Source organism: Apus apus, chromosome 2 (assembly GCF_020740795.1).
Source record: "Apus apus isolate bApuApu2 chromosome 2, bApuApu2.pri.cur, whole genome shotgun sequence".
Classification (NCBI taxonomy): domain Eukaryota; kingdom Metazoa; phylum Chordata; class Aves; order Apodiformes; family Apodidae; genus Apus; species Apus apus.
Window position 1 is genome coordinate 134,221,212 of NC_067283.1, and position 24,261 is coordinate 134,245,472.

A 24,261-nucleotide genomic window follows, 5' to 3' on the forward strand; every position below is an offset into this window, starting at 1 on the left:
GGCCCGCGCGTGGGGCGGGAGGCGGCCGCGCAGGCCGGTCGGTCGGTCGGTCGGTGCCGGCGGGCTGGGGACGGCGCCTCGTGCCCCGCGGCCGCTCCGCCCGCCAGGCCCTCCCCGCCTCCCCCTCTGGCACCGAGAGGCCGAGCAGCCCCCGCCGGGCGCTTACAGCCCGCCCGCGGGGCGGGTTGGCGTGGCCCTCCCCTCCGCACGCCGTCTGGGCCCGGCCGAAGATGTCCGGGGCAAGAGAGAAGAAGCGGGCCAAGAAGATGAGGAACCAGCCGGCCAGCGTCACGCTTCCTGCCGAGCCGGGGCCCTTCTCCAGCGGCGGGAGCAGAGCCTGCCCGCCCCCAGGTGCGGCCGCGGGACCCTCTGCCCAGGGCCGGGGGGGGGGCCGCGGAGAGGGGCTCCCTCCCCTCGGGCCGGGCGGCCCAGCCGCCTCCGCCCCGGCGAGGCGTGCCCGGTGTGGGAGCTTCGTCCTCTCTGTTGCCTCCTTTAGCCGTGTTTCTCCTCTCTGCATGTTTTTTCTGCGTCATCCCTTCGGTTGCAGAACAAATTCCCATGCCCTCGCGGCGGTTACTAGTCTTAATTTGACTGTTCTGCCCCACCAGTGATCCCCCTTCGCTTTTTGCCAGGCTTGGGAGCCGCAGGATGAGCTGGGTTGGCTTGCTGGCAACGCCCTGGTTTCCCATCAGATCAGAATGGCCAAACAAGCTGCCTTTGGTGCTTGTAGCCTCTGTATCTATGGGAGAGCGCTGGCAGGAGGCAGCAAGGGCTTTCCCTAAAATGGCAGTGTTGCTAGGTCGTGGCTGAAGCATTTTACACGCAGGTAACCTTAGCAGATGAAAACAGAAAGATCCTGTCAACCTGTATGCCAGGTGCTTTTTTCAATCTTTGTGTTAAGACTTGCATCCTGTATTTTTCAACTGGACTTTGATTACCATTCCCCCCCCCCATTTAATGTTTTTATTTTGTTACCTATATTGTTTCTGGAAAAGTAAATGTAAGCACACATAAGAGCAGAGCCTGTTACCTTGAGGCCTCCAGAAGTTGACAAATTGCATCTTTGTGGTTGGACAAAAAATGCTTAAGTGATGCTGTATTTAGGTGACTGAAGAGTTCCTAAGCAGACAGAATGACATAGCAAATTATGGTCAGCCTTGTCTGAAGATTTTGGAGTATCATGACAAGAGTACTGCCAGATTAAACACGTTTTTCTAACTTTATTTGTAGCAAGGAACTCCTAAGATTATGTGGTTATATTTTTCTGTCCTCTTGAATAGCATGCATTTTCATCCCTATAGCATTCTTGTATAGTGTGAATGTCTGGGTTTTACTGGGCTATTTTGTAAAAACAGGACAAAGTAGGAGTTTTAAAACTATTGAGTTACATAGGGCTTAAAGTAATTTAATTTTTTCTTAAGGTATTTAGGCACTGTCTTTTGAAACAGTTCCATCTTCTGATTAAAATAGTTCCCCCATTTTTAGGCTAACTTGATAGCGAAAGGGTGTGTTCATTGTATTAGTTAATTGCTGCCCAGTTGTGGGCCATGCAGATTTGCTCACTGAGGCAGATCCATATCTCTCTCCCAGCTATTTACTTCTCACTTCCACCCTACTGTCTCGACAGTGCTGCTCTCAGCCATGTGGAGAACTTGGATCGTGGAGTTGTTCCACATAAAAAACAACTTATTTTTTCATATGAATTACTGCAGTTCTGCATGATTTGTGGTAGCATCAGGGCTGCAACAGCATTACTGCTGAACGTAAAACTTCAGCTTAATGATTATTTGAAATGGAAAAAGGAGGTTCCTTGACATTTGAAGCTCACATAAATTTAGGCTTTTGGAGGTAAATCTGCTTCTTTCTGGCTGTTCCTGAGGCGAATTATAGCATTTTTGGCACCATGTCATAGGCTTGTTTAAGAAGCTCATCAACCTGTAAACTGATTTTTTTCTTAATCTCTTACTTCATTTCTCCTACCACACAGGTTGATTTTGGGTTGATTAGAGGAGCTCCCTGAACTGTATGACTCCATGTTCCTTCAAGCAGTCATCTGGATGCAGTGGGTGGGGTGATGGGAATGGCTGTCTTGGCCCTTTTCAGTCTAGTTGTCCACCATGAGCTGCCTGAGAACCCTATCTTGAGTTGTACTAGAAATGCAAACTCAAACTCAGCTTAGTAGGTTAAATATAAACTAATCTTTAAATATGGTCTTAAAGACCCTCTTTAACTTGAAGTACTGCTAGGTGCTTATCGCTCTTGAAAAGTGCCTGTACCAGAAAAGTAGCTTACTGCACCAACATATGCTTACCTCATTTATTGCTGTAACAGAACTATATGCCAGTGAGACAAGAATACATTTGCTTATGGGAAAAAAAATCAAGAAGCAAGAGGGAAGAATATTAGCTTTGCTGGTTCGATACTAAAACCCTCAGTAGGCAATAGTAAAAATCACTACTGATGTTGCATAGACCAATTTTAGTCAAGTCTTTCCTGTAGGATCTGATAGAGTATTGGAGGCAAAGTCTGGACTGGGTTCTATTTTCAGAATGTGCGAAAGTCACTTTATCTACTGCAGGCTTGCTGCAGTGCAGTGCAAAATTTGTACTGTTTCCTATAAAAAACCACTTGATTCTTCTCATTTCTGATGGCTTTTTCAGGTACATATATTACATATAATGGGAGGAGTGTGCAATGCTGTCTTATGAGGAAAGACTGTCTGGTTATCAGTTACTCAGGCTATTCTGCATTTTTGTTACCTCTTTTAATCTCTAAACCCCCCAGGAGATGTTCATTCTGAGCAGCAGTATCAGCAGCAGAAATTTTCGAATCAGTCATCTGGGCCTTCTTACAGGAAAGACCAGTATTTTCCAAAAGGGCAAAATAGAGGAGAGAGGGGCAGAGGAAGAGGAGGATGGCAAGGAGGATGCCGGAGTGTTTCTGTGGAAATGCCAAAATACATAACAGGTTTGTATATAAGAAAGGGCTCATGATTTATATGTCCAGGGTAACTTTCTGATGATTAAGTTTGCTGTCATTTTTTGTGCAAGAGCAAAAATTAGAACTGATGCTGTATTGCTCTGGTTTCTGTAATTTTCTCCAAAATACAGAAGTTGTGTACTGAATGAATGACTGACCAGCTACTGGTCAATGAGTCCTTTCAGAATTCTAAGGTGAATTACTGCACTTACTTGTACTGAGGGATATGCAGTTTGGTTTCTGTTTGCCAGCACAATTAGTACGGACTGTCATCTGCTTGTAATGTAGTCAGTGAAACTGGTTTTGCCCATGATGGGAGTTAAAAACAACTTTGTATCTAAGAGAAAGTTTATTAAGGAGGGCACAGTAGCTTTTCAAAATGTGGTGGTGCTCTGGTGGTAGCATAAAAGCATAAGCATAAAACAACACCAACCTCTGGATTTTTTATTTAATAATTTTGAAACAATCTGTAATATGAAGGGGACCTGCAGTGAAGCTGGAGGGGGACTTTTTGCAAGGGCATGTAGTGATAGGACAAGGTGTAATAGTTTTAAACTGGAAGAGGGAAGATTTAGATTAGACATCAGGGAGAAATTCTTGAGTGTGAGGGTGGTGAGACTGGAACAGGTTGCCCAGGGGAGGTTGTGGATGACCCCTCCCTGGAATTTTTAAAGGCAGGTTGGATGGGGTTTGGAGCAACCTGGTCTAATGGGAGGTGTCCCTGCCCATGCAGAGGAATTGGATCTAGATGAACCTTAATGTTCCTTCCAACCCAAACCATTCTATGATTCTGTGATTACTGCTTACATTTTTTTTTTATGCTGAAGATTTTTGATCTCTTTGAATACTGTCTGAAAAGATAGCTATTTTAATTTAATAAAGTAGTACTTAATGCATATAGGATTTCTTGGCTATACCATAGCTTTCAGATCCATTAATGTGTAAGTGTTATATAACCATATCTGTATTTCTTCGGTAATAGTACACAGTGTTTATCTCAATAAGTCAATAGACTGATGTACTAGTAATTCTCTAGTAATGCAGGAATTCAGTAATTTATGTGCAGTGTCCCCTTCTTTGGTTTTTGCCATTTGTCACATTCTGATGCAGTTCTTTTCATTCCAGTGTCTGCCTTTGCTGAAGCTCGTGCTGCTGAGATCAATGCCATGCTCAAGGCGGTTACTCAGAAGTCTTCAAACTCCCTGGTTTTCCAGACTCTACCTCGGCACATGCGCAGGCGAGCCATGAGTCACAACATTAAACGCCTACCCAGGCGGCTCCAGGAGATGGCCAGAAAAGAGGTACACATGCATTTTGTAGTATTTGATAGGCTGTATATGTTCAGCTGTGCATTTATTAATGTTCAGACCTGAGCTTATCTGCAGAACTTCCCTGGGTACGTAGATTCTCAAACGTTGACTGACATCTGGATTCAACATGCCGGAAGACCTCAGTTTTTGATGGTAGCTCAAGTAAAGCTCACTAACCACTTGGTTTTATGATTATTTAACATCTTGAAAAGTTATTAGTGATGATAAAAAGGTCCACTGCAAGAGGGGTCATTCAGGCAGTTCATTCATCCTAGGAGACCCGGGAGTCCTCAGTAACACCTGTCTGCCTTGCACCCCACCACAGCTGTTGGGTGTGGCCCTGCTGGCTGCAAGCCATCATAGCCTGTTCATGACTGGCATGATGGTTCATGTGTTACAGCTCAGACATGGGAGGTATTCTGGAGCTGTTGGCAGGCTGCATACAGCTGAAGACTTAGTAACTGACTGTTCCTGGTCGCTCATGAAACTCATTTTGTGGCAGTATCTCAGCATTTAATCAGGATGCTCCTGTGGAGTTACTTGCTTCTTACCCACTGTGGCCTTCCTCTGTGTATTAAAAAAATAATTTAAAAATTGGTTCAACAGGATTTTATTGTGAATTCATCTTTCTTATGTTTGGCATTGAGCACTTTATCATCTCTAGACATTTCTTAAAGTGATCAAGTGAGTTTTCTTCTTAAATTTTCTGTCTGTTAAGGTTGACTGATGAACATATTTCTGGCATTCTTTTTTTCCTTGCATTGTCTTTTTTAAGTTTAGACCTTACCTTTTCTTCCTGAGTTCCTGGAGATGATTGTTCATAATTCAGAATTGCTTCTGATACTTAGATGTTCTTCAGGACATGTTTTATTGAATCTTCATAACTTGTACCTCTTCTTTTATTGCTGTGGTTGGCTTTTTTTTTTTTTTTTCTTTGTTAGTCATGAGGAAATGCAATGTGGCCTGTTTTCTGAGAACTGAAGGAAGAAGGAGTGGACTGTTTTACTTAGTTGGTTATATGCTCTATCCTTGGTAACTAATCTAGATTTATTTAACGTTTACGCTTGGTTCTTTTGTTTCCTACCTTTTAAACTCTTGACAGGATAGACTTTCTCATTTCTCTGGGTATACTCAGTTATTCTCCCATCCTTGTTTCTACTCCTTATGTGATTCTTGGATTTTTTAGATTATTTAATTAGCCCTGGTGCAGTTGTATGCTTTCTGCCATGTTTTCTCATGTCTTTTGATTTAATTTGTGTGTTTGCACAGGTTGTTCTGTTTCATCCTTTCTTGCGCCTTGTGGTATCTCCTGAGCCATTTCCTTTTGTAAAGGTTCTGCCTGTTTCAGTGTTTGAAGTCTGCTTCTTCAAAGTTAACTGTTCCAGTTCTGCTGCACTTTCTTTCTTTTTCTTAGACCCTTTTTCATGCCCATTTTCATACAAACATTTACCTTTACTAACTGTTATCTCCTAAAAAGCCTAAAGACATATGTTTTTCATTTACAGTGTCACATCATTTTTTCTCTAATTGCCTCTCTGAACCAATCAGTCACACATTGTTGATCCAGTGGCTTATATTGCCTTCTCTGTGGTGGAATGATAGGTCTGATGGGAACATACTTTATTTGTTTGTGCTTTTCTTTTTTGATCTCATGGGTTGCCATTGATTGGCAATCCCATTCTTAGGGTCCTCCTTGGCAGTCTGAGATCTGTATCGCTTCTATACGAGCTCAAATCTCCAGGTGTTCCTAATGTCATGTTGATTTGTTCACATGGATATACTGATGTTGGGCAAAAACTTCACACATAAGTAGCAGATCTTTCTGTTTATTGATAAGTTCTTGGACATGTGGGGATTTTAGTTTATCTGTGGGTTCCATTCAAACCTCAATGTACTTCTGTGGTTGGGACTTATGTATGAAGTTGCCTCAAGAATTATGGAGAACTAGCATCAGAATAAAGTATATTTTAATGCTAGTACTTCCTGTATCCTTACATATGTCACCTTTTTTGTTTTTCCTACAGAAGTTTGTCCTTTTCAGTTTTCCTTCAATACCCTCTCTTTTAAAAACAGGCAGAGAAAGCTGTACATCAGAAAAAAGAACAGTCAAAGACTAAATGCCGCAAAGCTAGAAGGCGCCACATAAATTTGGTTGCAGAGTTTAATCGCAGGCAAAGAAAGAATATTTGGCTGGAAACGCATATTTGGCATGCAAAGAGGTTTCATATGGTAAAGAAATGGGGATACTGTTTAGGAGAAAGCCCTACAGAGAAGAGCTACAGAGCTTGTTACCGAGCCATGACAAAACACTGCCTTCTTCAGGTACCACACTTACAGCTTTTTAATTTGTTTTCTCTGTTATTTTGCCAAGGTGAAGTAATCAGCTGTGCTGCTACGATGAATATTTCTGTCTCTTTGAAGTACTGTTGTGTCAGCTGTTAATAACTGCTAAGTATGAAATGAATTATTTCATAATCATAATGAAGCATGACGAGAATCGCAGAGACCAAGATGAACCTTCAGAAAAGCCTTGTGTTAACTATGACTGAAATACTTGCATCTTCAGTCTTTTCAAGAGCTAAGAGATTCAATGAATCCCTGCATCATCTTCCTGAGCAGGATGCTCTTGAAGACAGGTGCTTTGTTTGGTTTCCTTTTTAGTCTGTTGATTTGAAAGGCAGATTGGTCCTCAAATGAGAAATGCCTGACAGCTCTCCCATAACTAACAATTTTAAGTTAAAAAAGAAAACTTGTTTGTTTTTGAGACAAACTTTAGCAAATAAAAAATTACAATTTCATTGTAAATTGTGAAGCTCTGCCTGGTCCTTCCTTGCCAGGCTTGTTTTCAAGAGTTATTTTCACTTTACCACTATCCTGTTGTTTCAGGACTTATCATATTATTGTTGCCTGGAGTTGACTGGAAAAGAGAATGAACTTCTGGAGCAACTTGCTCGAATATGTAATATTGACACAGGTAAATTTCATGTGGTTCAAAATTAAGTTAAGATTCTGATTAGACTAAGGGATGAGCCATTCTTGTCCTTTTAATATCCTACCAGTCTCAATAGTAGTAACAGTTGATACAGAGTTGTGGTACTGGTTGAAAAATATAATTAGTGTCTCATAATAGGACTAGACATTAATACTTTCAGTTGCCTATTAAGAAATTAATTGTGGTACATGTTTTTTCTTTGGTACTGTCCCAGCAGCCAGAGTGAATTTCAGTTTTGTCTTTTTAAAATAATACATGATTTTGTTTTTCAATAAGTATCTTCTTCTTTAGGATTAACTTTTGAAGAGGCTTCTTGTCTGTCTGGAGGTTTCGAGGGTTCCTTGAATCTTTACCGAGCAGATCACTATCCTGAGGATATGCTTGGTCCTGTTACATTTATTTGGAAACCCAAGGATGGGTCTGAAAACAGACAGCTGTGGATCTGGATGCATCCAGCCCTCAAGCAGGTATTTTTTTCTTTACAGTTGAACTCTAATTTTTTAATGCATTGTGCATTTTTTAATGAAGATAACTTCTGAAAGGTGTAGAAGAGCTACATATATTACATGGCTTCAGGAATTACAAGTTGGAAGACTGTTTCCACTCCAAACAATATCTATGTTCTGTAACTTGTTTTTATTAAGTTTGTACAGGAGATGCATGCCCCAGAGACTTTTTTTTTAATGTTTGAGCTTGTTAAAAGTTTCCTAGTGTCACTTGCTTAAGGATATGTTAGCTATATGGTGTTGCTTGATTCATATCCTTCCCACTGGCACCCCCAAAAGGCTATTTGGTCTCATGACAGATAATCATAATCTGGTACTTAGCTATGAACTTTAAAAATAAATACATTTTAAAACGTTAAATTTCTTGCCTCAATTCTAGTGAGAATAAATTCCTGGCAATATTCAATGTTACTTTCAGCTCTTAAATGTAAACCCTGGCCTTCAGCAGAATACAGTTTGTAGGAAAATAAATGTATATTATAAATAAATATAAATCCACATAGGAAAATAAAATAGTGTCTTAAAAGTGTACTTAAGCTTTTCAATGTGCTGCTTATCAACCTAATCCAGACTTCTCATTTTTCTTAAGGACATACTGAGAGAGCTAAAAGCAATTTTTCAGTGTACAGAGCCTGAAGAAATCTATATTCCTGAGCCTGTTACAACATCAACTGAAGAGGAAAAACAAATAGATGTGGCTGTGACCCTTGGCAAGAAAAGAAAGAAGGAGGATAAAGAAGGAGAAAAAGCTGTGCCATTGAAAAAAATAATTGGTGATGGCACTAGAGATCCAGGCCAGTCCTACTCCTGGATCTCTCAGGCTAGTGGCATTGTGATCAGGTTTGTTCATAGTAGAGTCTGAACCTGTGACCCTCAACCAGTTAATGTAGCTGAATTCTGGTTTAACAATACTGTGAAAAAAAGTGTGTTGTACTGTCATACATTGACCTAAAATTTACCTCTGTTTCAGTGACAGATCGATGGAGATTCTCAGATACCGGCTGATTGGCCCCCTATCACACTCCGCCCTTACAGGGACCTTGAAAGCAGCTTCTCTCCAAACAGTAAGGAAATTGGCAGTTTAGATATTACTGATTTTTTTAGTAAGATTTCTAGAATGTGCAAGCTTGATTTTGCTAGAAAAAAGTTGTAAACTATCTAGCCTTACTTATTGTAAAGGCTAACCTATGTATTTCTACTCAGTTAGCTTCTCTGGTTTGAGACACTTGACTAATGCTGATCTCAGGAAGAATTCATATCTGGATTTTAAGTGGGTGTAGGAGGAAAAGAGAAGCAATGGTTCTGTTGAGCAGGTTATGTAGTTTCTGCTGTAGTGATGTATTGTGCTGAGAGGTCCAGAATAATGAATTATATTTTTGATAAACCATAGATCATGTTTCTCAAACAATGAGCTAGAGCATCTACAGCTAAAGGGCAGGAGGTATAAGGTACAGAAAACTTATGTTTTTGATAAATATGTAGTTTGTCCACCTCTTGGTACATAGCATCACTGTGGTTTTAATGGGGATTTTTGTCTCTCACAGCATGCATTACAAGGCCAGGAAATCTCTTGCTTTCTGCAAGAAATAATTAACACAGAATTAGGAAGCATTGTGGATTGCTTTGTTTGTTTTTGGAACACAGGTGCTGTACTGTAAGGTGCAGCATAGGATTAGACTGCATCAGGGCAACATTATTTTGGTTTGAAACTTGAAGAAAGCAATCCTAGTAGTGAAGGCAAACTGTGAGTGAATTCATACTGATGGAAAATACTGAATGACCACTGGAGTTTAATTAGATATGTTGTTTTCCAGGAGATGGCAGAGTCAGACACAGAACAGAATAACTGGTGGGTAGAAAACTGCAAGAACTCTGAAAAAGTATCACTTCATCAACGTCAAAGTGCTGTTTTTGAGCTATTAGAAGGTATTTGGGCATGTGGGTGCTATGGGAGGAAGGGGAAACTGTTACACTCTTTTAAGTGGTCAAAACTGGCATGCTAATAAATTGACTTCAGTTTGAAAATGGTTCTTTTTTGCTTGCTCAAGAGTGTGATCTCATTGAGCATGTGCTTAGGTAATTACTGTGGCATGTCAAAGATTTGAGAAATGTTACATTAACTTTTTTTGAGGGAATTTTAATCCTCTGTGTAGTCCAAACTCATAATAGATAAACTGAATCTTGTTTTTTATCTTCATGAACTTAGATTTGAGATTGCTGATGGATACACAGTCTGACGTATGCTCTCTCTCTCCCAATACACACCAAATTAAGGCAATAAGTTGTACAATACCTCCACAGATAAAATGGTAGTCTTCTCCCCAGAGTGAAAGTATTAAACCCTGCTTTATGTATTTTTGTTTCTAATGAACAGTTGTGTATTTGGCTGAATTGTAAAGTATCATAAAGTTAACTCATCTCACTTTCTAGCATTGAAGCAGATAAGAAACTGGCTTTGGTAAATCTCACACTATACTCCAGCTATCCTGTATGAGGTAGTTAAGCAGAAATGATGTAAAACTTTTAAAAACACATTTTTTAATTTTCTTTCTCTGGAAGGTGAGGATAAAACAAAGGATGGTTGTTCTTTACAAGATTATGCCAAGTGTAAAGGATCAGTTGAGTCTCTAAGTTGTGAGTGACCTCATTTCTATGCTAAGCATAAATATAATTGCAAACTCTTACATTGCTGTTGTCTTATGTTATTGGATATTTAACAAGCATTGATGAGTTTTCAAAACACGATACATTGAGTACTCTGGATTGCTTCTCAGACTTACAGTTGTGTTACATCCCTGCAGGGAAAAAAGCACAAAATAGCAGTGCAGAAAAAGATCAAATCTTAATGGGTGCTTTCCTGGCAATATTAATCTGTGTATTTTTAAAGGGTTAAGTTCACCGTCAGAAATGCCACCAGGTACAATACTGGGCCTCACTGTTGGAGATCCTCGAGTCAATTTGCCAAAAAAGAAGACAAAAGCTGTACCAGACTTCGAAAAATACCGAGGTAAAATGCCTTGCTTATATTATGCTTCTCCCAGAACTGCCAAAAGCAAGAGATTCAGTTTCTCTCTACACTTTTGTTTTCATTAACTTTCATCTACTGATCCTTTCTTGCTGTTTTTCTGTAGCATTTGATTTCAGAATATTTCCTTCCCCTTTCCACTGTCCCTGTCAAGAACAGAAAGACCTTGAAAGTTGCATAGAACAGCAATTGTGAGGGAGGGACATGCACCAAAGCTGGTCTTGTGCTCAGTGGAAGCCTCTGTCTGACCATACAGATGATCCAGGTTCGAATCCTGGCAAGGCCAACCAGGTGCTAAAAGCTACTTAGAAAGTTTCTGTTGGATGTTGTGTCTTCCTGATGCTGTTTATTCTCTCCAAGAAGGTATCTGCTCTTTCTGGTTTATAGTCCTGCAGTGATTAAAGTTGCAGTTCTACTGAAAAAAAAAATACTACTTTTGCAAGATTAGCATTTCAGATGGCCAAAATGCTGGTTATTTTAAAAAAATCACCAATGTGTGAAATTAAACTTTCATTTCAGTGGTGACTTACACAACATTTCAGTGCAAAATTCAAATTCAATTGGATTTGAGTCCTTGAAAAATGAGCAAGAGCCTGTACAGAATGCAATGGGGTTTCTATACAGTTCTGTATAGGCATTTCCAATTAGGTTGACTGGCCACAGACTGCCTCACTTAATATGAGAAACATAATAGCCAGCTAGCAAACAGTACCAAATAGGACCAGTTGAAAGTTCCAGAGACTTGAAAATACTTAATTTCCTTGGTGGTGTGTTTGCAAGATGGTAGAATAATGTAGCCTTACCTTTTACTTAAGTCAGGTTGAACACCTATTTCATTTACTGTCTTTTAGCTCTCTGCACAGCTCTCTGTTCCTTGAATTTTCTTATATCCTCCTGTTCTACTCTCTGTGTGTAGAACAGCCTTTCTTCTGATAATTAGTTCTGCTCAGCTAACTTTCTCATCATTAATCTTCCTGTTGGAAATGCTGCAGCATACATGACCTCTACTTTGATTCCTTCCTGCTGAGAAGTAAGGTGAGCTATATAGCACTTGTTTACAGATACTGGTGTGAACTAGTAGAGGAGTTAGCAAGTAGAGGAAGTAATTTGGCTCCCTTCATTCTGCTTGTCATGCCTGTGAAGATGTGTTCAAGAAGGGAAGATCAGCAGAAGGCATCTTGGCATTGGAAGTATCTCACAGTAGTTTCTCTCCCACTGCCAGAGCTGATTGTCCCTCAGGAAGGAGAGGCCATGGTAGTGATCAGATGATAAGGTATGGGGTCAAGAGAAAGAAAATGCCTCTGGCTTTTTTCCTTTGGCTGGCTAGAAAATGGCTGTATTCAAGATCCTTCTACTTGGGATTATTCTTCACTTGCAAAAAAATCCCACAAACATTCAGAAAACTTGGTATTGCTTTCTGATTCTTTTCTGAGTGCCTTTTTTTTTTGTTGTTGTTGTTTCATTGTGGTCTTAAAACTGCATCTGGCCTCTCTGACTTGTATTTGGGAAAGGGTCCTTGATCAACTGCGAAGGAAAGGTAAACTGCCTTGTACCTTCTAATTTAAGTTCTGCTGAAGGACTTAAGCAAGTTGCTCCTACAGAAGTTGAGTAGGCAGAAGGATGAAAGAAGACAGACAATACAGCTGTCTTGTAGTAGAAAATCAAAAGGACGTTATGATAGGGGAGTAGAAAAGGAGAGGCCAGCCCTCCTACAAGAAGCAGTTAAGGAGAGACTAGAGGGGACTAACAGGTCAGCAGGCAAAGTGGCTGCTTTCCATTTTTTCCCACTCAGCGATGGGAAGACACACAGGTGGAAGAGTTACAGGATCATTCACAGTCTCCTGTGTATCTGTTACATGCACAGGGGAGAATCCTATGGTATGGTAGTTCATCTCTCCTGCCTGAGAAACTCAAGACTGAGGTTTAGCTGCCGCTCTTCCTGTCTCCCTCATTGAGTATTCCTTGGTGTTAGCTGGAAAGAGAGGTTATTGTTACTCTGCAAAGACTGTTGTTCCTAACCTAAATATTTAGCAGGTTATGAGACAGCTATTACCTCTGCTGTATCTCTGCCTTAATGGGCAGTTTTAGCACTTTTGTCAGCATTTTTCCAACCACTTCTGTCCACTCATGCTACTGGTTCTTTTGCCAAGACTCACCCAAGAATGGAGACTATTTTCCTTTTCAGTTTTTTGAAGGGCAGTTTGTTTAACAAAAAAAAAGAAGGAATTTAATGATGACACATAGGGTACATCACTACAGCGATAGTATTACCAACATTTCCCCAGTAACACCCATGTAAAAAAAAGTTAAGACTTCTCTAAGATCTGTAATTCCATTTGGGTGGTATTAATTTTTCCCTTCTTTAAAAGAAAAATCATTTTATGAGCCTTATAACTACATAAACTTTCTGAGCCTTAGTTTGATGTAACCTTACTCAGATGTTGTAATACAGTGAGCTGATGCTTATTTAAGAAATCGTAGTAATTCTTTTCCCTTATGACATGTCATGTTGATTGAGCAATAAAAATGAACGTTAGCTGTATTCAACACTTTCCCCCCCCCCCCTTTTTGCTTCCTGGGTATTCAAATACTATTAGTACTATTAGGCTTAGTATTAGTAAGATTGAAATGGACTGTGTATGTTAGCAGATTCTGTCTGAGCTTTAGCTTCTCGTTCAGTGTTGTGTAAAAGCTGACTGATTTTCTTAGGAAATGTTTTCTAATGTAAAGTTGCATTGTCAAATGGGTGAATAGTTTAGGTAAGTTACAGCCATCATCTTTGGTTGTACATTGTAATACATGCAGTCTGTGAAATGATACACATCTGTCCATATCCCTTTTTTTTTTTCGAAGTGCTGTTCTAATACATGCCTGTGTGGTTTTTCCCCTATGAGTGCCATGCTAACAAATCAAAGGTAATTTCAGTCTTACCCAGTTACTCTCGCTCCTGAATGCATATGCATGTGTGCAAGCTGTATGTTACAGACACATGTTGATGGGATTTAGTCAAAGAACTGTCCTCATTTCTTTAGGCTGGGGGATAGAAGGCTTTTGAATAAATAATTTTCAGTGCCTTCTCAGCAACTTTATGCCTTCTGCAAGTTAAGACTTCCAGGAAGCAGTCAGTGCTTCCATGACTGCGAATTAGTGCTGTTCTTTTTTCCATTTTAAAGTATGCTTTGGACATTTTGATCTGCTTTTTCCTTCTGTGGAGAAATACAAATTCCACTGCTTTAAAAACTGCTCAACAAGAAGTATGGTGGAGCTTTTAAACAATCGGTGAATTGAGATGCGTAGAAGTAGAATGCATCATAAAAGATAAGTGAGATAAAAGTTCCCTCTGCAAAACAGAGCGCCTGAGTCCTTGCCTGTAAAGGCACATCTTGAAGAGGTTTAGGTAGCTGGCATCAGTTGCCCAGGCATGCACTCCTATGTACACATGGCTCTGAAACTGCTCCCTAGCAGTGTTTATATTTTTGCTTTTTCTGTTCTTTCCTCAGAGAGGAAAGGAAAAATTTTAAATAGAAGCACTCTGACTCTTAGGCCTGTTTTCCAAGATGATTAATCACCTACACAGATCAGAACAGCAGCTTTAAATGGAACAAAACCTTTCTCTATCTGCCTGGATTGTGTGAACACCAACCATTGACACTGGCAGGAGCAGATAATGTGCTGATTGTCTCTGAGTTTTGTGTACAATTCCCCATTTCCTATACTAGCTCTAACATCTTACTTCCACTTTCATCAGCAACTTATTCATCAGTAGGGTTATTTCCCCAGCAATCTTAAAATGTGAACTGAAGAAAACAGGAGAGAGGTAAGAAATAAAGAGAACTAGTGTGAGGATTTGGCATTATGATTTGGATTATAATATTCTTAGTAGAGAGAGATTAAAGTCTCCAAGTTCAGCGGGGATCAAGGAGAAAGAATGTACTTATTTATTGTTAGTACCACTGAATAATCCATATCTTCTGTGTTCAAAGTCTTGTAAACATTAACTGGACAATTTAGCTGAATCTTCTTTTGAAATAAGTGATTTAAAAACCAAAACCCAACATATTCTCTTCCTTTAATGTGTAAGACCTTGTCGATGACAAAATGAGAAGCAGTCCCTGTAGGTTTTAATCACAGAACTGTTTGTCGTATTGCTTAGTGGTAAGAATTATTTACTTAAAATACAAATCAGCATGCATTGCATACTGTACACTGGTGGCTTTGAATACGTCGCTCATTAAAGGTAGGTACATCTGCTTTCTCTGCTTTGGTTAGATTGTGGACCTGAAGAAGAGGGAGGTTATTTAATATTTCAGTGATCAGTTTTAAGCTAGAAGTGTTATTTATCTTCAGTAACACATATAACAGTCGGTGCAGACATAAGCGAAGAATAGTCTGTTCCTTGAAGTCCAGAGCCTGAAAAGCTCCAGAGTGGGAAGACAGTGCTAAATAAGTAGCTGCAAGCTAGTCATATCCATTAAAATACGACCTGTGTGTACACTTCTTAAGGGTTACCCTTGCTTCTCTTAGAAGCTTGCTTAGGCAGACTTATTTCAGCCTTCATAGTGTTGCTCTTTCTGATTTTTACCAAACCTGTTGAGCGTCACACTCAGCTTGAAAGGTTTGATTCCAAAATATTAAAGGTGGCATGCTGAAGATGTAACTTATATTGCCAAAGATTATGACATTTGTAATAAATGCCTGTTGATAAGAGAATACCAGGGAAATGCTTCTAAAGCTAACAGTTTATTTCATATTTTGTCTTTGGAAAAGCTAATAGTAAGATATTGCAGAAGCAATGATGCTTGTGAAGCTTTTAACAATCTGCTTCCTTAGTTGTCTACTTGTACTTACAGTAGTGGAGTGGGTTTGGTAATTTGATGCTTAAACCACAGAAATTGTTTGAATTTTGTTTTAAGGTTCTCTTCTTTTGTAGATAATGATAAAGTTAGGCAGCTGTACCTGGAGGGTGTACCTGTAGACTGTGCTCACAGCTTTATCTGGGACCAGGACATCTGTAAGAACGTCACTGAAAATAAAATCTCAGAGCAGGTAACTACAAAGGTGGATTGCCATGGAAAAAATGGCTAATGGGCCATAGGATGAGACTCTTGGAACTTGTATAAATCCAAGACTAGTAGTTTCCTAATGTCACAGTATCCAGCTGCTGAGTTGAAGTGTTTATTTTGTAGCCTTTGTGTAATGTTCTTGCACAGCCATTGTTCTTGGTTGAATTAAAAGAAAGCTTTATTGGATTGTCTACAGGACTAAATAGTTGTAGGCTTATTTAGCAGGAGGGTTTAGAATTGGGTTTTCCTGCATCACCTAGACTCATGTGCAGCAGATAAAAGGGATTAAGTGGCCCAGAGGGGCTCTGGCCGTTCACTCCTTAGGCACTCAGGATAATTCTCCTGATAAAAGAATCACAGAAGTTGAAATGAAGTAAATCCATCTGGTTCTGAACTGCAGCACACTGTTGTAAGCATTCTGGGCAGTACCTGTGATTTGTAGACAGCTTTAATTGTGCTGTTACAGGTTTGAAATCTCCTATCTGGTCATTTGCATTGGCAATGAAGGAGCAACCCATAAAGTGCATGGGTAAAAAAGTGATTTAGTCTCAAGAGGTGATAAACTTTTGGCACCATTGTAATAAAAAATAGAAAATAATTGTATGGCAGAAACATCTCTCTAAATACTCTCTTCATAAAAATTAGTTTTGTGCTCTTTCAAACTGTCTGGCATAGTGTTAAGAAAAGCAAAACACAAAATGTTGCACTAGTGCACAACAGCTACCAGCACAATCTTTTTGTATGTGACTGTTCTTCATGCTGTCATGAAATGTAGTGTTTGCTTAGTAAAACAGCTGATGCAGAAAGTACATGTAAAGAGGCAGTCTGAGGGTCTGTTTTCTTATAGGTGTATTCCTAATGTGACAAAATGAAATACAGCAACTGGTGATTCACAAAGCCTTGGTGCCAGCATGCTTTATGTGAAACTGTTTTGCGACCAACTGTTCCTCCCATCTCCCTGGATGTAGTTCAGATTTGCTCTGTGTATTGACAGACTGAAAGCACCTGTTCAGTCTGGGCTTGTGCACAAATCTATAAATACCAAGTTGCAATACTTGTTTTTCCCTCTTTGTTTGTGCTGTACATTTTTGCTCTGGGTTTCAGTATCTGCCCTCCATCAAGGTCTGTGGAAGTAGGAAGGGGAGAAAATGGATGCTTAATACTTTTTCTAAAAATAATTTTTCATGCCTTGATGAAGGCCAGTTCAGATGAATAGCATATTAGTAGTATATTTTGCCTACTTAATAACTTTCCAGTGTCCTGGAAGGGTATCTGGAAGAGGGGAAAATGGTTACTAATTCATGGGAAATGTCTCCTCCTTCTCAGGATTTAAACCATATGAGATCTCAGTTACTGGTACCTGGATCACACCTTGATTTGGGTCCTTGTGAGTCTAAGATCCCCATACTGTTGGTGCAGCAGCCTGGGAAAATGGCTGGAGAAGATCGACCAGGATGGGGGAGTGGCTGGGATATCTATCTCCCAAAGGGCTGGGGCATGGCTTTCTGGATTCCTTTTGTAAGTTACTTTCATTGCAAACTGCAAGTAAATGTCACATGTTATATAATTTGGGTAAAAGTAACCAATTTTGGAGAGTTATGCTTCATTGTGTAACCAATTCATGATTACAGTGTTAAAGTCCCACTTTGAAAGGGGGTGTATGAACTGGTTGTGGACAGAGGCCTGGTCTTGAAATTTTAAAGAATGGCTTTCTGTATCTTCTGTTGGTTATAACGGTGCCCACATGGCAGCTAAAGCAGGAAGTCAGTGTTCTGTGTTTCTAAGGGCACATGTCTCTAAAGGGAAATCATTTGGTGCCTGCTGCTAATCCATTTCCATCCTGGCTGTCTCCACCACTCTGTCAACAAATTGGTTGTCTTTGATTTGGGAGAGAGCTTGAAACACAAAGTGTGAGTTGAGCTTGACTGCTTCTCTGGTGCTCTTTGGAGCATCCTGCTTTGAATGTTTAGATGACAGTTTTAATGTCTTTCTGCAATTAAATGTATGCTTTTCAATGTGCTGGGGAATTAATTGCAGTTATACCTAATGTACAATTAAAATAAATTGGGCAGTGACTTTGTTGAAGTATTATGACATTCCTGGCAGTGTAGAAGATTAGAACTTGTGATATTCCCTTCAGTTTTGTTAATAGTTTTTCAGAATTAAATTTAAAGAGCATGACCAACGTTTTTGTTGAAACGAGCCTCTAGAACTGCGAAAACCGAACTTAAGTTTATTTGTTCAGATGCTAAAGTGATAGACAATCCATTTTCTAAGGCAGTAGCATCTGCAGATGAGTGTTTTGTTTCGGTTAGGAACCCGGAACCAGTATAAATATTGCTTTTTGGGGGTTTTGGTTTTTATAACAGATATATCGAGGTGTACGAGTCGGTGGCTTGCAAGAGGCTTTAAAGCATTCTGAATATCAAAGAATACCTCACACTCCAAATGATTTCCCAGACTGCCAGGCAGGAATGAAGTTTGCAAAAGAACTGGAAACCAGTCTTCTTGAAAAATTCAAACGGTAACATTAACTTCAAAATCGATTTCAGGAATGAAAAAAATGAATACTTATAATAGTCTCTTAATTATCTGTTGTGTTCATTAAGAATAGGACTTTTTATAAAGATCTTATGCTAGTGTTTTTAATTCTAGTGTTGTAAACATGAAAAGAATCCTAGATATATTTAAGAGAAAAGCTCTGCTGAACAGGGCATATAAATTAACCAGCCTTCTTTTCCCAGAGATATGCTCAGTTATAGGGCTGCAGCAAGGCAAAGCTATTTCCAGCTCCCTTAGTAGCAAATGAGAAAGGAGGGAGAAATCAAAGGCATAATATCAGAGTGCACTAAATGTAAAAGAATAAAGTGAAGGAAGAGGTATATTTGTGTCCACTTTGTAAATACTGGGTATTAGGAAGTTCACCTTTGTTTTCACTACAATAAGCACAGAACTCTTAACCATGAGTACGGGGTAGCTGGAAGTGTCCTTTCACCAACTGGTGTTGGTTCCTCTTCCAGCTAGGAGGGAGAAGCAGAAATTTGTCATGTCAGTCATGGTAGATAGAAATAACCATCATGGCTGAAAGATACGGTGGTCAGAAATACAACACTTGTCTACACGTATGACTTTAGAGTTATTACTCAATGCGATTACAAAGGGAATGCACAGTTAACTTTCTGTTCTGAATAATTCACTTTGAAAACAAAAAACTTTATTAGACCAGCAGGACAAAGCAGACAGCCTTTGGAAGTGCTAAGGATTCAGCAAGGGCCCAGGAAACAAATTTCTTACCTACTTGATTTATCATTTAGACGACCACCTGCAAAAAGGGCAAATTATGTCAAGCTGGGCACTCTGACCCCTTTTGTCTGTCCTTGGGGGCAACTGACGAAGAACTGGGAGGGAAGAATGAAAGCTTCAGGAGAATTTGTACATCCTTCTTCCCCACACCCTATGTGCTGCACAATGGAAGGGCATAGCTTTTGTGGCCCCAAAGCTGAAGTGGTCAAAGAAAGTTCCCCTGAGACTGATGAGGAAAAGGAGACCATGGAAATAACAAGCTCTGAAGGTGTCCTAATGAAGAATGATGTTACAGGCACCCAAGACTTTGGTGGGAGAGATGAAACTAAGACAAGTGACTTTATTGTTCTCAGGTATGTCAAAATGATACACGCATCTGAGGTATTACTTCTGTTTTGAATTGCGGAAAGGAAAAAATAGGCCTTAATTATTAAGATGATAGAATTATTTGATCCAAATACAGTTAGGAGATGAAATCGTTTTGTTGTGGATTAGAATTTGCTGTTGAGTGTAAATCCTTCTCCTGCTCTTCCTCAGCAGACTTGGTGACTAGATGTAAATTTCTTAAATTATCTTAAAACTCTTGAATTTAGAGTGTTTTTGGAGTTGGCATATTCTGTCCACTTCCAATTGGATGGAGCTTTTAGAGACTGACAGCTGTGATTTTAAAACTGTTGCTGTGTAAATCAACTTGCATTCTTTTTTCTCAAACATTGTCACAGGTGGTTCTTGTGCTACTTAATAAAGTCTGTAAATAAAACAGAGAGTCACCTGCCTTCCAATGCAACAGTTGAGGGCAGCAACAGTGTTTGGAAAGTGCCTGAATGCAGGTCTCTAATTGTTGTGTACTTATCAAAGGAAGAAAACATCAACAGGTCTGGACTGCATTAATGTCACTGAAGGTTTTAGAGCATTTGTTATTTAACAAGTTGGGAGGGGTTCAACAAGTAGTGCCTCCTTCTGAAGAAATAGCCTCGCACATGAATTCTACTCATCCGTGTTTCTTTTTGCTCAGAGTGATATAAGCCTGGAAGATTACAGAAAGCCCCAGGAATTTTTTTTTTACATCGTGCTCTTGCAAATATGTGGGGCACTGGATTTCTGTTGTAAGACTTGTTAATAACTACCATTTATGTTTATTTTTAATTTTTTTTTTTTAATAGGAGCGAGAAACTACTAATGCAGGTATCAGCCTGGTGCTATCCCACTGCTGGAAAAGATCGGCGAGTCCGCCTTGTTTCTCGACTGGGACAGAAGGAAATGACTGAAGATGTCTTTTTGCCAATCTTGATGAGCTATCCAAGGGCTCTTGTATGGGTCAACTTGTCTCTCTTGAGAAAGGGGAACCCTGAATTACATTCCATGATTTGCATCCCAACAGAAGACGACTTGCTGCATCTAAGCAAAGACAAACTCTTCTGCGGTCCTCAAGAACCCAGACATCATGACATATTCAAGCACAGGGTACAGAAACTAAAGGAGGAGAAGAAGAAGAAGAAAAAACATAACATGAAAGCTGTAGAAAGTGACCCTCCAAGTGTTTCAGATAAGGAAACAACTGAGGAGCATGAAGACCTCATTCTTGGTCTTTGGTCAGGTGCTCTCCCAGATGTTACTTCCCACTGCTCCAGAACTCTCTTGGGATATGTTACTCGAGGGGATTTTTCATTGGCTGTGGGCTGTGGAGAAGCACTGGGTTTTGTTAGTTTGACAGGATTACTTTATATGTTATACAACCAGCCAGCAGATAAAAAAGGGCTCGTTTTGTTAAGAACTCCAGCATCTTTACAGTACAGATTTGCAAGACTTACTATTGAGGTTTAAGTGTCATTGCAATGCAGTAGAATGCCAAAAACACCAAAGAGTGTCTGTTTTGTCTTCTGTCGCCTTTCCAGTACGTCTCAAATTTGAGGTGATTCTGAGCCCAAACAGCGTCTTCTGGATTGTGAAATAATTAAAAAGCTTTGTAGCTTTATTCATGAAAATAACATAAACAGACCTGGTATTACTTTCATTGCTAAGGATTCCTGACAGTAATGCATCCATTATCATGATCTTTATCTCTAAAAAAAGCACATTGTTCACTTTTCACCTCAGAGCAATGGATGCTATAACAATACACAGAAAATAATTATTTTCCTTTTAGAAATCTTATGGTCAGATGGATTGTAACTCTGCAGTGCATTGTTCACATATAAGTGCATGTGATCTGGACCAGTGTATATAACAAGTGGCTTTTCCAAGTTCTCTGTGTCTGAATGCATGAGGCTGCAGTGGAACAGAGCTAAGTAGACAAATTACTAAGACAGCAGAAGAGTCATTACTTTGGTGGAAATGCTCTGTGCTTAAATAAAATGCAGATAAAATATAGCCTGACAATATAATCTTGAACTGTAGGAACTGGGGCTCTTAAATTGGAAAGCATGTCAGTCTCTCTCTAATCTGAGAGAGAAAGCTCTTCTTTTTGAAAGGTAATTAGCCTTGCAGGTGCAAATTGCTGTTGGTGGGTCAGCATCAGCTTTCTGTTAATAATGGGATATTTTGGTTCCTTAACATGCAAGGCTATTTTTGTGTGGAATGTGCTAGGATCAAAGGTTTCTTCATTTTACTGTATGGTTTATGAATGTTGTTTAAATTCATAAAACTTGTAAAGTATGCTGGAGGGGTGAGAGGAGAAAGGTGTTTGATTTCCCTGGGTGGATTGGTTTTGGTGTTTTGGTTTTTTTTGTAATTATAGCCTTAAGCATCTAGTCATTCTTGAGTGAAGTAGCTTGAAAATGAATTCACAATAATACACTGTAGTTTAATAGCAGCATGATACAAATACAGTTGGTAAAATGACCCTGAAATGATCATGTATAAATAAAAATCTAATCTATTCTTGATTCAAGAGTCTACTGACTAAGCTTGATTCTTTAAGAAATTAAAAATGAAACAGCCAATGAGTCTTTCTAAGTATCAGTCTGCAAATTAATTCCCTCATTCACAGTTTTCTTTGAAAAAGTTTTAGATTAATAGGTTAACGTTTGAAATGTCTTAGATTAATGTTTGGAGTTGTTTGCTGGAGGAAGGATTAGAGTACCTGACTTCCACAATTATAAAATTTAGGGCTGTTGTCAGATTAAAGGTGGCACATGCATGGGGAAGGAGGAACACAAGATCACAAGGGAAGTCTGGGAAGTGGAGCCAGATTATTTTTTTCTAAGTCTTCAGAAGATCGTTTTAAGAACCACACGCCAGTTGGAGTTACGGTTGCATGTAGGGTGGAAAGACACTGCCTCCATCACAGCTTGGGCTACAGTTCCAGGAGAAATCCCGTCTGATGGCTCCAGCATTGCTCACCTTCGATGTGCCTGATTGTCCCAGAAAAGTCCTAAGAAGCATATGTGCAAAAGCCAGCAGGTGGCCCCAGAGGAAAACACTTGGTGCTACACAGGGCTGGGATTCACACGCTCCTTGCCCAGTGACTGAGTTGAGTGCTGCAGCCTGGAGGTAAGTGTGAATAAGGAGCTGCCTAAACATTATAGCCTGGCTGCTCTGATCGAGTTCTCTCGTGGTAATCATCCTGGATTTAATGAACCTTTTGAATTGTGAGTCCAATTGAAATATTTCCAGGATCAAAGTTTCCAGAGCTGTGCTTCATGGGAAGAAAGGAAGGGGAAGTAATGTTTCTATGACTTTCCCCCCCCTTGCCTCCCTCATCTTTTTAGTAGATACATATTTTCTTGCCTCACTAGACCCAGCTTGTGTGTGAGAAAGAAAGAGGAGAAGCACCCACCCAAGCTATCATTTTTTCTTTCCTGCTTGTAGATCTTTTGTTCACTGAATCTTTCCCAGGTTTTTATTTTTTTAAAAACATCTGGAGTCTTTTTTCTTTTCCTCCTATTGGTAATTTCTGCCAGGTTTTCATTTTGACACTTCCTGTTACTTTTCTTTGATTTCCATCCTCTATTTTTGATTTATGATCGTTCTCTCTAGTGAGCCCATGAACAGAAACTGGAATCCAAGTGCATCCTGCTCTGTATATCTTGTAATATTGTTACACAGTTGTTTTCCTTTAAGTCAATGATTTATGCCTTAAGACTTCAATCTCCTTGTAAAATATACTGCAAGCCTGATAAGTTAAAAAAGTTCAAAAATCTCAGCCAAAGTTTGTCAGGAAAATACTGTGACTTCATGTAGCTGCAAGGAAATTTTTATCTGTGGTTGGGATTTCCAAAATATGAGCGTCTCAAGAGGGATATAGTCATAAAAAGTGTGTCAACACCAGGTAATCAGGCAGTGGATAATTAAACCTGTGTTATCTGTGCATCAGCTGGACAGTATGTCAGTGTTCATCATGTTGAATCAGGTGTAGTTTGCAGTGCACATCTGTTCTTGGGCTGTATCTTACTGTAGTTACTATCCATTGGACAACTACCCCAGAGCATCTGGAACAGCTCCTGTGGGCTGTGATACATGAGCATTTTTTGAGAACCCAGGAAGCTCTCCTTCAGTGAAAGACACTCTCATAAACTCTTTGGCTCCCATGCGGTTCTTCAGATGACTTTCACAAAATGGATGCCAGTGTAAACCCTTAGTTCTCATTCCTTGCTTGGCAAGAGCTTTTGAAAGCTGATGTAAAGCACAAAAGACAATTGTGGCATTATCAGTAGCACTGTGAAGTGCTTCCTTAGAGCAGCTGAATGCTGCACTCACCTGTTGAAGGGCCTTTGCCCAGTCTGAACCACGATTTACATGGTAGCTGCCTGCTATATTAAGACAGGCAAAGAGATTAAGAGGTTTACCAAGCTGAGGGTCTCGGGTCTGCAATTCACATTCTCTGCCTTGGCAGATCCAGAAGATGAAGTTGCAGAAAAGAGTGGTGATTACTCTGTGGAATGAGGTGAAGCAGGGCCTGGCCAGATTGTTATGTGTTTGTTAAAGACATTGAGGGCAATTGGTTTGTTTAGCAGTGTGTAAGTAATTGAAGTTACCTGGCAGAAAGGCAGCTGGGGTTGTTGAAACGAATCTGGGAAAATAATTGGCAGGGTGACAGACATCTTGATGAACGTGGAAGACTTGGGGGATCGTGGCACACACA

General features: G+C 39.8%; 2 protein-coding genes across 2 annotated transcripts in view; one reads left to right on the forward strand and one right to left on the reverse strand.

Moving 5' to 3' along the window:
* The window catches only part of RIDA (reactive intermediate imine deaminase A homolog), a 959,578-nt gene that overhangs the window by 8,037 nt on the left and 927,280 nt on the right, over positions 1–24,261 (reverse strand). The gene's annotated exons all lie outside the window — the stretch shown is intronic.
* Positions 22–22,063, forward strand: POP1 (POP1 homolog, ribonuclease P/MRP subunit). The gene is made up of 15 exons (XM_051610161.1): positions 22–351; positions 2,785–2,967; positions 4,105–4,280; positions 6,363–6,611; positions 7,176–7,263; positions 7,573–7,748; positions 8,377–8,627; positions 8,758–8,851; positions 9,602–9,713; positions 10,675–10,794; positions 15,743–15,858; positions 17,202–17,393; positions 18,245–18,399; positions 19,190–19,531; positions 20,342–22,063. Exons 1-15 carry the CDS (start codon positions 231–233, stop codon positions 21,000–21,002), a joined length of 3,036 nt encoding a protein of 1,011 aa, XP_051466121.1. The 5' UTR covers positions 22–230; the 3' UTR covers positions 21,003–22,063.

Excerpts from the sequence above, each read along its gene's own strand:
- POP1 (XM_051610161.1), top strand. The coding sequence starts at position 231 with ATGTCCGGGGCAAGAGAGAAGAAGCGGGCCAAGAAGATGAGGAACCAG. Across the intron at positions 7,264-7,572 it reads AATATGTAATATTGACACAG|GATTAACTTTTGAAGAGGCT; the intron begins GTAAATTTCATG and ends CTTCTTCTTTAG. Across the intron at positions 7,749-8,376 it reads TGCATCCAGCCCTCAAGCAG|GACATACTGAGAGAGCTAAA; the intron begins GTATTTTTTTCT and ends ATTTTTCTTAAG.